The sequence below is a fragment of the Prunus dulcis genome, chromosome 7, assembly GCF_902201215.1.
Source record: "Prunus dulcis chromosome 7, ALMONDv2, whole genome shotgun sequence".
NCBI classification, from domain to species: domain Eukaryota; kingdom Viridiplantae; phylum Streptophyta; class Magnoliopsida; order Rosales; family Rosaceae; genus Prunus; species Prunus dulcis.
The window spans coordinates 8,708,127-8,720,471 of NC_047656.1; the positions used below are offsets into that span (position 1 = coordinate 8,708,127).

Here is a 12,345-nt window from a genome sequence, read left to right on the forward strand (position 1 = left end):
ACAAAGATAACGGGTCATGGCAGGTGTGGGTTATAAAAGCCCGTACCTCAAACGAGCATGGTCCTATAAAACCTAACCCATTTATTTGACCCGCCCACACCCTTTTTGTTTATTTTCTGTTTCTCAGTCTCTCTCTCTTTCTCAACTTCGAAGCTTCAACAGGTATGATCATACTGCCTGTCTCTCTCTTTGTTTTCTGAATATCTCATACTTCAATTCAAGCAGAGAAACACATGTGCCACCACATTGAAGCTTTTATTTCTGTTTTCCTGTTTTTTTCCTCTAATTTTTTTCGTGGGTTGTTAGGAAAGGAAACGTTTTTTGGGTTTGCCGTCTTTTCTAAAATCATTGCTTTTGTTCTACTGGAAATTAATGAAAACAATCAATGACTGTGAATAAGCGCTGGTGTGTGGTTTCTGTCTCTTTCTTCCCCTTGGAAAAAAAAAAATAGCCCATCTCCCAAATTCGTCACTAGGGGTGTGGAGGCAAGGTATTATTTACGAGCTGGAAGCTTGCAACTAGTTTTGCATTGCTGGGTTTTTCTCCTTTTTATGAAATAGAAAAAAGGGGATTATCAATTTTAGTCCTTTCTTCTCCCCCTTAATATTCAATCCTGAAGTTTAGTGTTGTGGTAAACATTCTTGTATCCAATATGGTTGTTAATGCAGGCGTCTCTTAAATCTCAAACTAAAGTTTGTATGGATAAGCAGTAGTCGCTGTATATTGAAATGCAATTCATATCTTTGTGGTTGAACTGTTGATTTCGTTTTATGTTGAAAGCATGCATCTTTACTTTGTAGAGCAAGACACATCGTTAGAAAGCTAAACAAGAGAAGAGCATGGTGTTGCCAGATGCTTCTGGGGATGTGCTGTCAGAAATGGACGTGGATGCTTTCAGACGCCTGTTTCCTCTTCGTTTTTTTGAGACTCATCTTGTTAAATCTACACGACCTGATGGCAGGTCACTGGCTGAAGCTAGAGAGACTTCTTCAGCCCTTGGTTAGCTAAAGCCTGAACTAGAATCAATAATATGGAATTCACCATTCTTCATTTATTTAGTTTTAACTTTGTTTATGCAACTATGAATTTTAACTTTATTTAGCCATGTAACCTGAACCCTTTTTCGTTTTTATGTAGGGGCTGTTGCATCTGCTGATGGCTCAGCATTAGTAAAGATTGGTTCAACTGTAATTGCTTATCTCTATTTAACCATGTGTCTTTTACACGCATAAAAGAGATATATGGTCTTATAACTGATGAGGTTTTTTTGGGTTTAGAGAATGTTGGCTGCTATAAAAATGGAGGTCATGACCCCTTCAAAAGAGTCACCGGATGAGGGTTGCATAGGTTTGACTTGCACTACTTGATAAATTTCTGTTGCTTCTTTCAACTATATGATCTTGTTCTCTTTTATTTAACTGGCTGTACACACTTCGAATTTTTCTATTTTCAGCAATTGATTTCCACATGCCTCCAATTTGCTCCCCAACTGTTAGGCCTGGCAGGCCAGCTGAGGCAGCACCTGTGGTGTCGAAGCAGTTATCTGACACTATTTCAAGGCAAGTCAAATGTCTATCTTGTTTTTCTTTGTTTCTCAGTTCTACATGAAGTTTCTTTAGTTGAATTTGTCAGTTTTGTTAGTTCTGTCCACATTAGTATATCATAGATGGTTTGGCTGTGTTCCAATTCTTATTGTTTGTTGGACTTTTTTGTTTATTAACAGTTCAACTGTCTTATCTATTATGCTCTAATACATAATAGCATTCACTTGAGCCCATACCTTATAAAACAACTCATCCTACTAAAGTTGCTCTACTCGTGAGGATCCCAACTAACATTTTGAAAGGAACCTTGTACTCAGAAATCAACTTTTCCACTTTTCTTTTTGGTGGACACTGGCTTTAGTTATATTGGTTTCCGTATTTGAACCCAGAAGCGTTTTATGTTGGTGTCAATATCTTTGTATGGTGAAAACTCTCATCAAAGTTGGCTTTGCCCTATTTAAAGTTGATGCTTCATTTGATGTTTTCAGTTTGGGAAATTACCAGTTATCTTGGTTGTTGCAGTTGTGGCATGATTAATTTGAAGGAGTTGTCCTTGATCAGCAGAAAGGCTGCTTGGATGGCCTACCTGGTAATTACTTGGAAACTTGGAAAATTCATAGGTGTCAGTGCCTATGGCAATCTTTTTTAGTGTGTTTTTTTCACAGGGATCGCTTTTGGTGAATCGTAAAGAGGGGTCTCATTATTGGGGGACTACACAATGTGGTTCAATGATCCAAACCGTCTAGTTTATAGATCCCAATTTAAGAATAATCCCTGCAAAAAATCAGCAAAGTCGGAAATTGTTTAACCATTTGATCATCATTGTCATCATAGATATTTGTTGTTATATCGGAAACTTTGTGTTTGTCAATTTTTTGTGACTAAATGATTTCCAATTTCGGTGTTTTTTTAATATAAAGATTATCCTTAAATGAGGTCATAAAACGGTCTGGATTATCGGATTGCATTGATGGTTGCACCCACCTGGGATCCTTTTTGGTGAATAGTGAAAAGGGATCCCTCTTAAGAAGCTCCCTATACATATTGATATATATAAGTATGTTATGATATTATGAAGTAATGTCTGATTTGTCTACTGCAGGACATATATTGTTTGGATGCTGATGGTGCTCTTTTTGATGCTGCTTTGCTGTCAGCAGTTGCTGCCTTTTCTCACTGTAAGTGTTACAGCCATCCCGTCATGTGGTATCCTGTACTGTCGTTCTGTCCCTGTTTAAAGAGTTGGCTATGTAAAGTTCTGGTACTGTGAATACAACATGTGGAATTACCATAGTTGCCCAAAGTCCAACCTACCCCACCATTATGCACTTAGAGCCAGTATATTATTCAAAATATCAGCTTTTATACCAACCTAAATATGTGTATAAATGAAGGAAAGAAGGAAAGATATGCATTTGAGAAATACATCTGGAAATTAATCAAGTCCCATTGAAGCTTATGTTTATTCATAAATGCCTGTTTTAAATTCTCTCTCTGTGTGGATCGGCAAATCTTTTCTTGCTCAATATGAAATATAAAAACAAAACATTTTACATGCTATTTTAAATATATATAAAAAATATAATTGATTTGTAGAGTAAATCGAACTTGTAGAGCATTTTGGGTCATCCTATAATTAATTCAAGTTTTATTTTGGCATCTATAGCACTGTACAGTAAAAATTGTGCCCCTACTTCTGTTTGATTTTAGAACATAGATTAAATCTATGTTTCTCTAATATTTACAATTCCATTTTGACATTTATTTTGCTGTTAAAAGGATTGTACTCCCTTTGTATGCTAGAAAAAGAAGTTTAATTTAGTTTTTTTTAAAGAACTGTAAGTCATGCTTAGAATTGTAATTGAACGCTAACTGTGTTGTTCAGCATCGTTCTGGTCATATAACTTTCATGCCTTGCAGTGCAGATTCCTGTAGTTTCTATGAATGATGATGGGAAAGTAGTGGTTTTGTCTGGAGATCATGGAGGAAAGGAGCCAGTCAATAAAGGGAAGAGGAAACTCACATTAAGCAGCATTCCATTTTCATTAACATGCTTGCTTCATAAGAATTACATCTTGGCTGACCCTACCGCAGAGGAAGAGTCTGTAATGGAAACTCTTGTAACTGTGGTTTTGGATTCATCTGGTCAACTTGTGTCTCTTTACAAGCCAGGTGGACCTGTTCTTGCCTATACATCAGCTATCCAGGTCAATTCTTAGTTTTCACCCTCAAGTTATTATTTTGACGGTACCCTGCAAATTACACGTGGTAGGAGATTAAAACTACAAATTCCATAGTTTGTTCCTGCAGTCTATCTGCTCAACCATGATAACTGAAAGTGAAGAGGAAAATGCATATCACTATATTGGATGCTGGTTTTCATGTTCATATTACATCCAGGACTAAGGTTTTAAAACTGTTTTTGACATCAATTCTGTGCCTCGATAGAAAAAATAGAAGAGGAAAAGAGTGTAAAGTTCCAATCCATTTTTAGTTTGAAACAATAATCTAAAACTTGGTAACATTTAGACAACCTTTTAAATACCGGAGCTTTGTAGGGAAAAGCTTTAACTTTCGAAGGCTTGAAACTTATAAGAAATGCTCTCTTGCTAAATTATGATCAAACTATCTGGGTGAGTTATTATTTATTTGTTTTACATAATTGTTCCAGTTTGCAAACACAGAAAGATGCTAGTGGAGCGGTTTAGATAAACTGCATGTTTTATCCTACATATTTTGTTGAATACGTTTTTTTTTCAATCAAGTATTACTTCACCAAAATATGTTAATAAGAACAAAACTGTGGCCTAAGAAAAGTACCAATGAAGTCATGATTCAGATGCTTAACAGGAAGGCTCTCTGTGGTGCAGGATTGTGTTGCACTGACTAGGCAAAGAGCGAGGGAGCTTCAAACGATCTTAGATGAAGTCACCTCCGGTATGGAGGTTGATTAGTTTTGTCCTTCATCTCCTAAGGAGATTGTGTTATTGGTTTACATCTTGGTTCTATATCCTTGTTTTGTGTTGAAAGTTGTTGCGCTGGAGGTTTCTGAAAGTTAGAAATACTAGTCTTTTTCTTCTTCTTTTTATATGTGGAACTGCTCTGCTTTTTTGTTCATTTTTCACATTTTTAGAGCAATTAGCAGATGTGAGAATTCTGGTTTCTTGAAATTTTGATGCCTTGAGCTACTTTCAGCATGGGCAAAGCATCCCGTTGCAAAGCTTGCCGTGTGATACTCATTACTCACTACACGCATTGCAGATTGGTTAGAATCTAGAACTAAGGTTGTACTTGTCTTGTCTTGCCTCTTTCAAAAAGGATGTATGAAGGATAGTGTGTATTGATGGTGCTGCCTGCCCGGATGTAATATTGATGCTGTTTTCATCGCTTATGTGACATGTTTCTTCTTTAGTCAAAGTTAGGAAGGAGGGGATTTTCTCACACACTGTCAAAGTGTTACAAGGATTCGAACTTGAAACTACTGGTATGCAAGTCAAGGCCATTTTCCACTGGTTAGACCCTATTGGTGTGTTTCTTTAGTCACAAGGAAGGGGAAAAAAATAAAAACAAGTTTTTGTTGTCTTTTTTACCATAAGTAACTTTTGAAAGATGAAAAGCAGAGGAGGAATTGGTGTCCCCGACCCAAAAATATGTGGCTTCAAGTTAAAGATGTGGAGGCAAACCATAGGTGCAATCATTGTCACTTAATGTACGGGTTATGGAGATTGGAATCACAGTAAGCAAAACTGGATGAAAATTAAACCCAACGATTTACAATCATGAAGCTGAAGCTTCTACTCAAAAATTTGATAGATCATGTAAGATGAATACAACTTTTTACTCTAGGTCAAACTATTTAATTGGTTATTCTTGCTTGCATTGTCATTCCTTATTCTTCCTTCCAAAAGCAAACAAAGCTCAAGGTTTTACTAAAAAAATATGAATGAATGTTAAAGTAGGTTTAATTTCTTCAAATATATATATTTTTTCTACCAGAATGTTTTTTGCAAGATAAAGGACCTTAATGTATCATTCTCTTGTCTTGTGCAGTTAATTTTGATAAGTGGGCTTGCATTTTACTGTGAACTTTCTGTCTTCAATCTTCAGTTTATGCTTTAACTGCATCAAGAAAGTATACCAGGAATGACATGGACATGGGTGAGATACTTGGTCCCATGGTTGTCACAGAAAAATTATCACCTCCTTTTTACAAAGAGACAAAATTGAATAGACAGATTTTTTACACGCCGATTGTGCAAAATAATGCTTGTGCTTCGTTCAAGCAAAGGAAACAAGGAAGGGAATATCTTCCTCTTTTTTCTCTCTCATCATCCACACTTTACTCTCAAGCTCTTCATGGTACTTTTGGAAATCCATTCCAACCAATCAGAATGCAGCAAACTCCATCAGAATGACCAAAACAGATTAGATAACTACACTCTCATTGCCCACTTCTTGATTCTCTGCCCTCAGCTCTTTCAAAACTACACCAAAATGAAACTCAACCTCAGAAATAACTTCACTCATAATTCATTGACTACCCATCAAGCCACGTGTCCCCAACTTCCACCACTGGCCATGAAAACCAACTGTTTCAGGGTCACTGGTTCCAAGGGTGCTCTTCTTCCCTCTGTTCTCCACACAAACTATAAAACAACAATCTTCAGAACCCCAAAGAAAAAGAAAGAATAAGACCTGAAACTCAAGCTCAGGCACAAAACACAATCACAGAGAGAGCTCTGCTTCTCTCTCTCTCTTTTACATTTTTCCACCCCTCAATTTTGAAACAGAGGAGGTTCTGGTGGTGAGATACAGAGGCTGATTAACAATGGCTTCTTTAGTATCTTCACCCTTCACCTTACCCCACACAAAAGCAGACCAGCTTTCTTCGCTCTCCAGAAAGCAATACTTTCTTCACTCATTTCTCCCCAAAAAAATCAACCAGAGCAGCTTAAAGTCCTCCCTCAAAGTGAAATGTGCAATGGGCAATGGCCTTTTCACCCAAACCACTCAGGAGGTCCGGCGTATTGTGCCAGAAAATAAGCAAGGCTTCCCAACTGTGAAAATTGTCTATGTAGTCTTGGAAGCACAGTACCAATCATCACTCACTGCAGCAGTGCAGGCTTTGAACAGCAACAGCAAGTATGCTTCTTTTGAAGTTGTGGGTTACTTAGTTGAAGAGCTTCGTGATGCAGAAACGTATAAAATGTTCTGCCAAGACCTTGAGGACGCCAACATCTTCATTGGGTCTTTGATTTTTGTTGAGGAGCTTGCTGTGAAGGTGAGGGATGCAGTGGAGAAAGAAAGGGACAGGCTTGATGCAGTTTTGGTGTTTCCTTCAATGCCTGAAGTGATGAGGCTCAACAAGTTGGGTTCTTTCAGCATGTCCCAGCTTGGGCAATCCAAGAGCCCATTTTTCCAACTTTTCAAGAGGAAGAAGCAGTCTGCTGGCTTTGCTGACAGTATGCTCAAGCTTGTGAGGACCTTGCCTAAGGTGTTGAAATACTTGCCTAGTGATAAAGCTCAGGATGCTAGACTTTATATTCTCAGTTTGCAGTTTTGGCTTGGTGGGTCACCAGATAACTTGCAGAATTTCTTGAAAATGATATCTGGGTCTTATGTTCCTGCTCTGAAAGGCGAAAAGATTCCATATTCAGACCCAGTTCTGTTCTTGGATAGTGGAATTTGGCACCCTTTAGCCCCTTGTATGTATGATGATGTGAAGGAGTACTTGAATTGGTATGGAACTAGGAAGGATGCTAATGAGAAGCTTAAGAGCCCGAATGCACCAGTAGTCGGGTTGATTTTGCAGAGGAGTCACATTGTTACTGGGGATGAAAGTCACTATGTGGCTGTGATCATGGAATTGGAGGCAAGAGGGGCTAAGGTGATACCAATTTTTGCTGGTGGGCTTGACTTTTCAGGGCCAGTTGAGAGGTTTCTGATTGATCCAGTTACTAAGAAACCGTTTATCCATTCTGCAATATCTCTTACTGGTTTTGCTCTTGTTGGGGGGCCAGCTCGACAGGATCATCCACGGGCTGTTGAGGCTCTGATGAAGCTTGACGTTCCATACATTGTCGCATTGCCTTTGGTATTCCAGACAACTGAGGAGTGGTTAAATAGCACTTTGGGCCTGCACCCAATTCAGGTAGCATTGCAAGTGGCTCTCCCAGAGCTGGATGGAGGCATGGAGCCCATTGTTTTCGCAGGCCGGGATCCTAGAACAGGTTGGTAAAGCTTTATTCTTTTATCATGCCTATAATTTATAACTAGTCTTCAGTTAGTACTTTGGAATGACTACTAAGAAGAAAGCTGGAAAGATAAAAGCCTTTTTGTATTTTGGAAATCAATGGAAAATGATTCAATAATGCTAACCAAACAGATTGATCTTCAAGTGCTTGAACTGAATTAGTGAACCAAAACTATGTACTGACTTTATTGCTTAGACAGTTATACTCCTACTAGCTTCCACTTTCTTTCTCCGTTCTGGTTGTCTCGATCTTCCTCCTTGTGTGAAGCCTAGCAGTCAAGATTTATTAAGGGTTGCTGAATATTGTAATGTGATTGCAGGGAAATCACATGCTCTTCACAAGAGGGTAGAACAGCTTTGCACCAGGGCAATCAGATGGGGTGAATTGAAAAGGAAGGCAAAGGTATTTACTTTTTGGGTCCTTTTTTATTTCCTCCTAAACCTAAAGTTGCTTCCAAACACATGATAAGAAACTAAAAAGAACTTCTCTGCCTGTTATCTGGTAATGATTGATTCGGAGGGGTCGTATCAAGAATTTTTATAAACGTGCAAACTTTAATATGCCCTGAGTTTCATGCTTTGCTTTAGTCGTTGCTTAAGAGGTATATATATTCTTAATAATGATGACCAAGACGGTTTGAATAGGCCCATCAGTCTCATGCTTCAGTCATTGCTTAGAATCTTAGATAGAATAACAAAGATCAAGGTATCTTTTACTTTGGCTGGTAGTGCATGCAGGAGTGCTAATTTGGATTGATTCTGATGGCAAAAAGGGTCTTCCATTTTTCATACTAACAGAATGTTTGTCTTTGGCATGATGTCCTTGTTCTATGGTTATTCACTGAATAAATTTGGTATAGTTTTTCTGATCTCATTATGACAAGTATATGAACTGATGCAGGCTGAGAAGAAGCTAGCAATTACAGTGTTCAGTTTCCCTCCAGACAAAGGAAATGTTGGAACAGCTGCCTATCTGAATGTTTTTTCCTCCATCTTCGCGGTTCTGCAAGAACTCAAAAGAGATGGTTACAATGTGGAGAACCTTCCAGAGACTTCAGAAGCTTTGATCGAAGATGTAATTCATGACAAAGAGGCTCAATTCAGCAGCCCAAATCTGAACGTTGCTTACAAAATGGGGGTCCGTGAATATCAAAGTCTAACTCCATATGCTACTGCATTGGAGGAAAACTGGGGAAAACCTCCTGGGAACCTGAACTCTGATGGAGAGAATCTCCTAGTATATGGGAAACAGTACGGAAATGTCTTCATCGGAGTTCAGCCCACATTTGGCTACGAGGGTGATCCAATGAGGCTACTGTTCTCCAAATCAGCTAGCCCACATCACGGCTTTGCAGCATATTATTCATTTGTTGAAAAGATTTTCCAAGCCGATGCTGTACTACATTTTGGTACTCACGGTTCACTGGAATTCATGCCTGGAAAACAGGTGGGAATGAGTGATGCCTGTTTCCCAGACAGTCTGATTGGGAACATCCCCAATGTCTATTACTATGCTGCTAATAACCCATCTGAAGCTACCATAGCCAAGCGTCGGAGCTATGCCAACACCATCAGCTATCTGACTCCTCCTGCAGAAAATGCTGGGCTTTACAAAGGCCTTAAGCAATTAAGTGAGCTTATCTCCTCCTATCAATCTCTTAAAGACACAGGCCGTGGGTCACAGATTGTTAGCTCAATAATCAGCACAGCTAAGCAATGTAATCTTGATAAGGACGTAGAACTACCCGAGGAAGGGCTGGAAATCTCAGCAAAAGAACGAGATCTTGTGGTTGGAAAGGTGTATAACAAAATCATGGAGATTGAGTCCCGTCTATTGCCTTGTGGGCTTCATGTCATTGGTGAGCCTCCGACAGCCATGGAAGCAGTTGCAACTCTTGTTAACATTGCTGCACTGAACCGTCCAGAAGAAGGGATTACTTCCCTCCCAGATATATTAGCTGAGACTGCTGGAAGAGACATAGAGGACATTTATAGAGGGAGTGATAAAGGGATATTGAAGGATGTAGAGCTTCTTAAGCAAATAACTGACACATCACGTGGAGCAGTTTCTGCATTTGTGGAGCGTACAACCAATGAGAAGGGTCAAGTAGTTGATGTAAAAGATAAACTGAGCTCAATCCTTGGGTTTGGTATAAATGAACCTTGGGTTCAGTACTTGTCAAACACGAAGTTTTATAGGGCTGACAGGGAGAAACTTAGAACATTGTTTATGTTTTTGGGAGAATGCTTGAAGCTGATTGTGGCTGACAATGAGATAGGGAGTTTGAAACAAGCATTGGAGGGCAAATATGTAGAGCCAGGTCCTGGTGGTGACCCAATTAGAAACCCGAAAGTGTTGCCAACAGGAAAGAATATTCATGCACTTGATCCACAATCTATACCCACAACAGCAGCAATGCAGAGTGCAAAAATTGTGGTGGAGAGGTTGATAGAGAGGCAGAAGATTGATAATGGGGGAAAGTATCCTGAGACGATAGCACTTGTTTTGTGGGGTACAGATAATATTAAGACTTATGGTGAGTCCTTGGCTCAGGTTTTGTGGATGGTGGGTGTAATGCCAGTTGCTGATGCTTTTGGACGAGTCAACCGGGTAGAAATAGTAAGTCTTGAAGAGCTTGGAAGACCCAGGATTGATGTTGTTGTCAACTGCTCTGGAGTTTTCAGAGACCTCTTTATCAATCAGGTATTGTTCTCTTCTATGCTTCCCATTTATTTTGGATACATGTTAGCAACATAAGAATTCAACCCACATTATATGGTAGGATCACTGTCTAGTTATTTATGTGACTTAAGGTATATCGTAATAGAGGCTTTGAATTTCTATGGTAATAAGAGGTTGGCAGTCCTCATGGTTTTGGTTCATTTCAAATACATAATGCTTTGACTATGCTTGACGAACTGTGACATAAGATCTCTATTTGATGAAAAATAAATATTCCGCAAATGCATATTGCTGTTTCATGGAGTAGCATCAATAGTGTGGCACTGACAATTGTATTAACTAGTTACTAACAATTTCTTCATGGTAATTTTATTGTCTGCAGATGAATCTGCTTGACCGGGCAGTGAAGATGGTAGCTGAACTAGATGAGCCAGTTGAGCAAAACTTTGTCAGGAAGCATGCACTGGAACAAGCAGAAACCCTTGGGATTGGGGTTCGTGAAGCTGCAACTCGGATCTTCTCCAATGCTTCAGGATCCTATTCCTCCAACATTAACCTTGCTGTGGAGAACTCCTCGTGGAATGATGAGAAGCAGCTGCAAGACATGTATCTAAGCCGAAAATCTTTTGCTTTTGATTCTGATGCCCCTGGTACAGGCATGGCTGAGAATAGAAAAGTTTTTGAGATGGCTCTGAGCACAGCTGATGCAACATTCCAAAACCTTGACTCATCAGAGATCTCACTTACTGATGTAAGCCACTACTTTGACTCGGATCCAACCAATCTGGTGCAAAACCTAAGGAAGGATGGAAAGAAACCAAGTGCTTACATTGCTGACACCACCACAGCTAATGCCCAGGTGAGCATTGATACACACTGTACTATTATTTCAATACTAAATTCAGAATGGAGTGTCATGTTATTGTCTATATTGCAGAAGCTCTGAATAAACTAAATAAATAAATTCCCAATTAACAACAAGCTGATCTTGCAATGCAGGTTCGCACACTCTCTGAGACCGTGCGTCTTGATGCAAGGACCAAGTTGTTGAACCCTAAGTGGTATGAAGGAATGTTATCCAGTGGATACGAGGGTGTTCGTGAAATTGAGAAAAGGCTTACTAACACAGTTGGGTGGAGTGCAACTTCCGGCCAAGTTGACAACTGGGTGTATGAAGAGGCCAACTCAACTTTCATTCAAGATGAGGAGATGTTGAATAGGCTGATGAAAACAAATCCAAACTCCTTCAGGAAGCTGGTACAGACATTCCTGGAGGCCAATGGACGCGGTTACTGGGACACTGATGAGCAGAATATTGAGAAGTTGAAGGAGTTGTACTCAGAAGTTGAAGACAAGATCGAGGGAATCGATCGTTAAACTCAAACTCAATGTTGAGAACACTGTAAATTAATGTTCAAATATCAGTAACACTATGATTTACTTGAGCTCCTCTCCCCCCCTTCCCTTTTTCCAGCTCGGCAAAGCATTTAGGAAATGTCTAATGTGAATTCTTAACCAGTTCCCCCATGTAGTTCAATTCATTTTAAGGGATATGTATCTGTACTGTTATTTTGCAGACTTTTAAGTCCTATAAATATATATATATATATATGTATTCAGTTCACAACTTCTTTTATAAACATTCTCAACAACATCATCATTATAGTTGAAATTGATGGGAATTTCAAAGCAGAAAAAAGGTCAGAATGCCAGAAATAGTGTTAAGAGATAAATCTAAAAGAAATCCTTATGGAATGAAATACCTACAGGTTCTTAATCTGATGACAGAGAATGAAACTTATGGAATGAAAGTGCTCTTTCTTACTCATTTCCCCATTTGAAATTTACATCTCTGGTTTGTTTTT

At 39.0% G+C, this 12,345-nt stretch overlaps 2 protein-coding genes across 3 annotated transcripts; both read left to right on the forward strand.

The window, feature by feature from the left end:
• The first annotated feature begins 7 nt into the window (after positions 1-7).
• On the forward strand, positions 8-5,053 carry LOC117633825 (exosome complex component RRP43). Of its 2 annotated transcripts, XM_034367627.1 has the most exons (9): positions 12-162; positions 801-999; positions 1,138-1,187; positions 1,278-1,347; positions 1,454-1,559; positions 2,067-2,133; positions 2,647-2,722; positions 3,465-3,751; positions 4,415-5,053. In XM_034367627.1, exons 2-9 carry the CDS (start codon positions 840-842, stop codon positions 4,496-4,498), a joined length of 900 nt encoding a protein of 299 aa, XP_034223518.1. In that variant the 5' UTR covers positions 12-162; positions 801-839; the 3' UTR covers positions 4,499-5,053. The 2 variants fall into 2 exon arrangements, with proteins under 2 accessions (XP_034223519.1, XP_034223518.1); XM_034367628.1 differs by lacking the exon at positions 2,067-2,133 and having other exon boundaries at positions 8-162; positions 3,470-3,751.
• A 568-nt stretch (positions 5,054-5,621) lies between these two features.
• LOC117633822 (magnesium-chelatase subunit ChlH, chloroplastic) lies at positions 5,622-12,092 on the forward strand. The gene is made up of 5 exons (XM_034367622.1): positions 5,622-7,774; positions 8,118-8,200; positions 8,699-10,501; positions 10,863-11,339; positions 11,480-12,092. The coding sequence occupies exons 1-5, from the start codon at positions 6,373-6,375 to the stop codon at positions 11,855-11,857; spliced, it is 4,143 nt and encodes a 1,380-aa protein (XP_034223513.1). The 5' UTR covers positions 5,622-6,372; the 3' UTR covers positions 11,858-12,092.
• Positions 12,093-12,345: the final 253 nt, after the last annotated feature.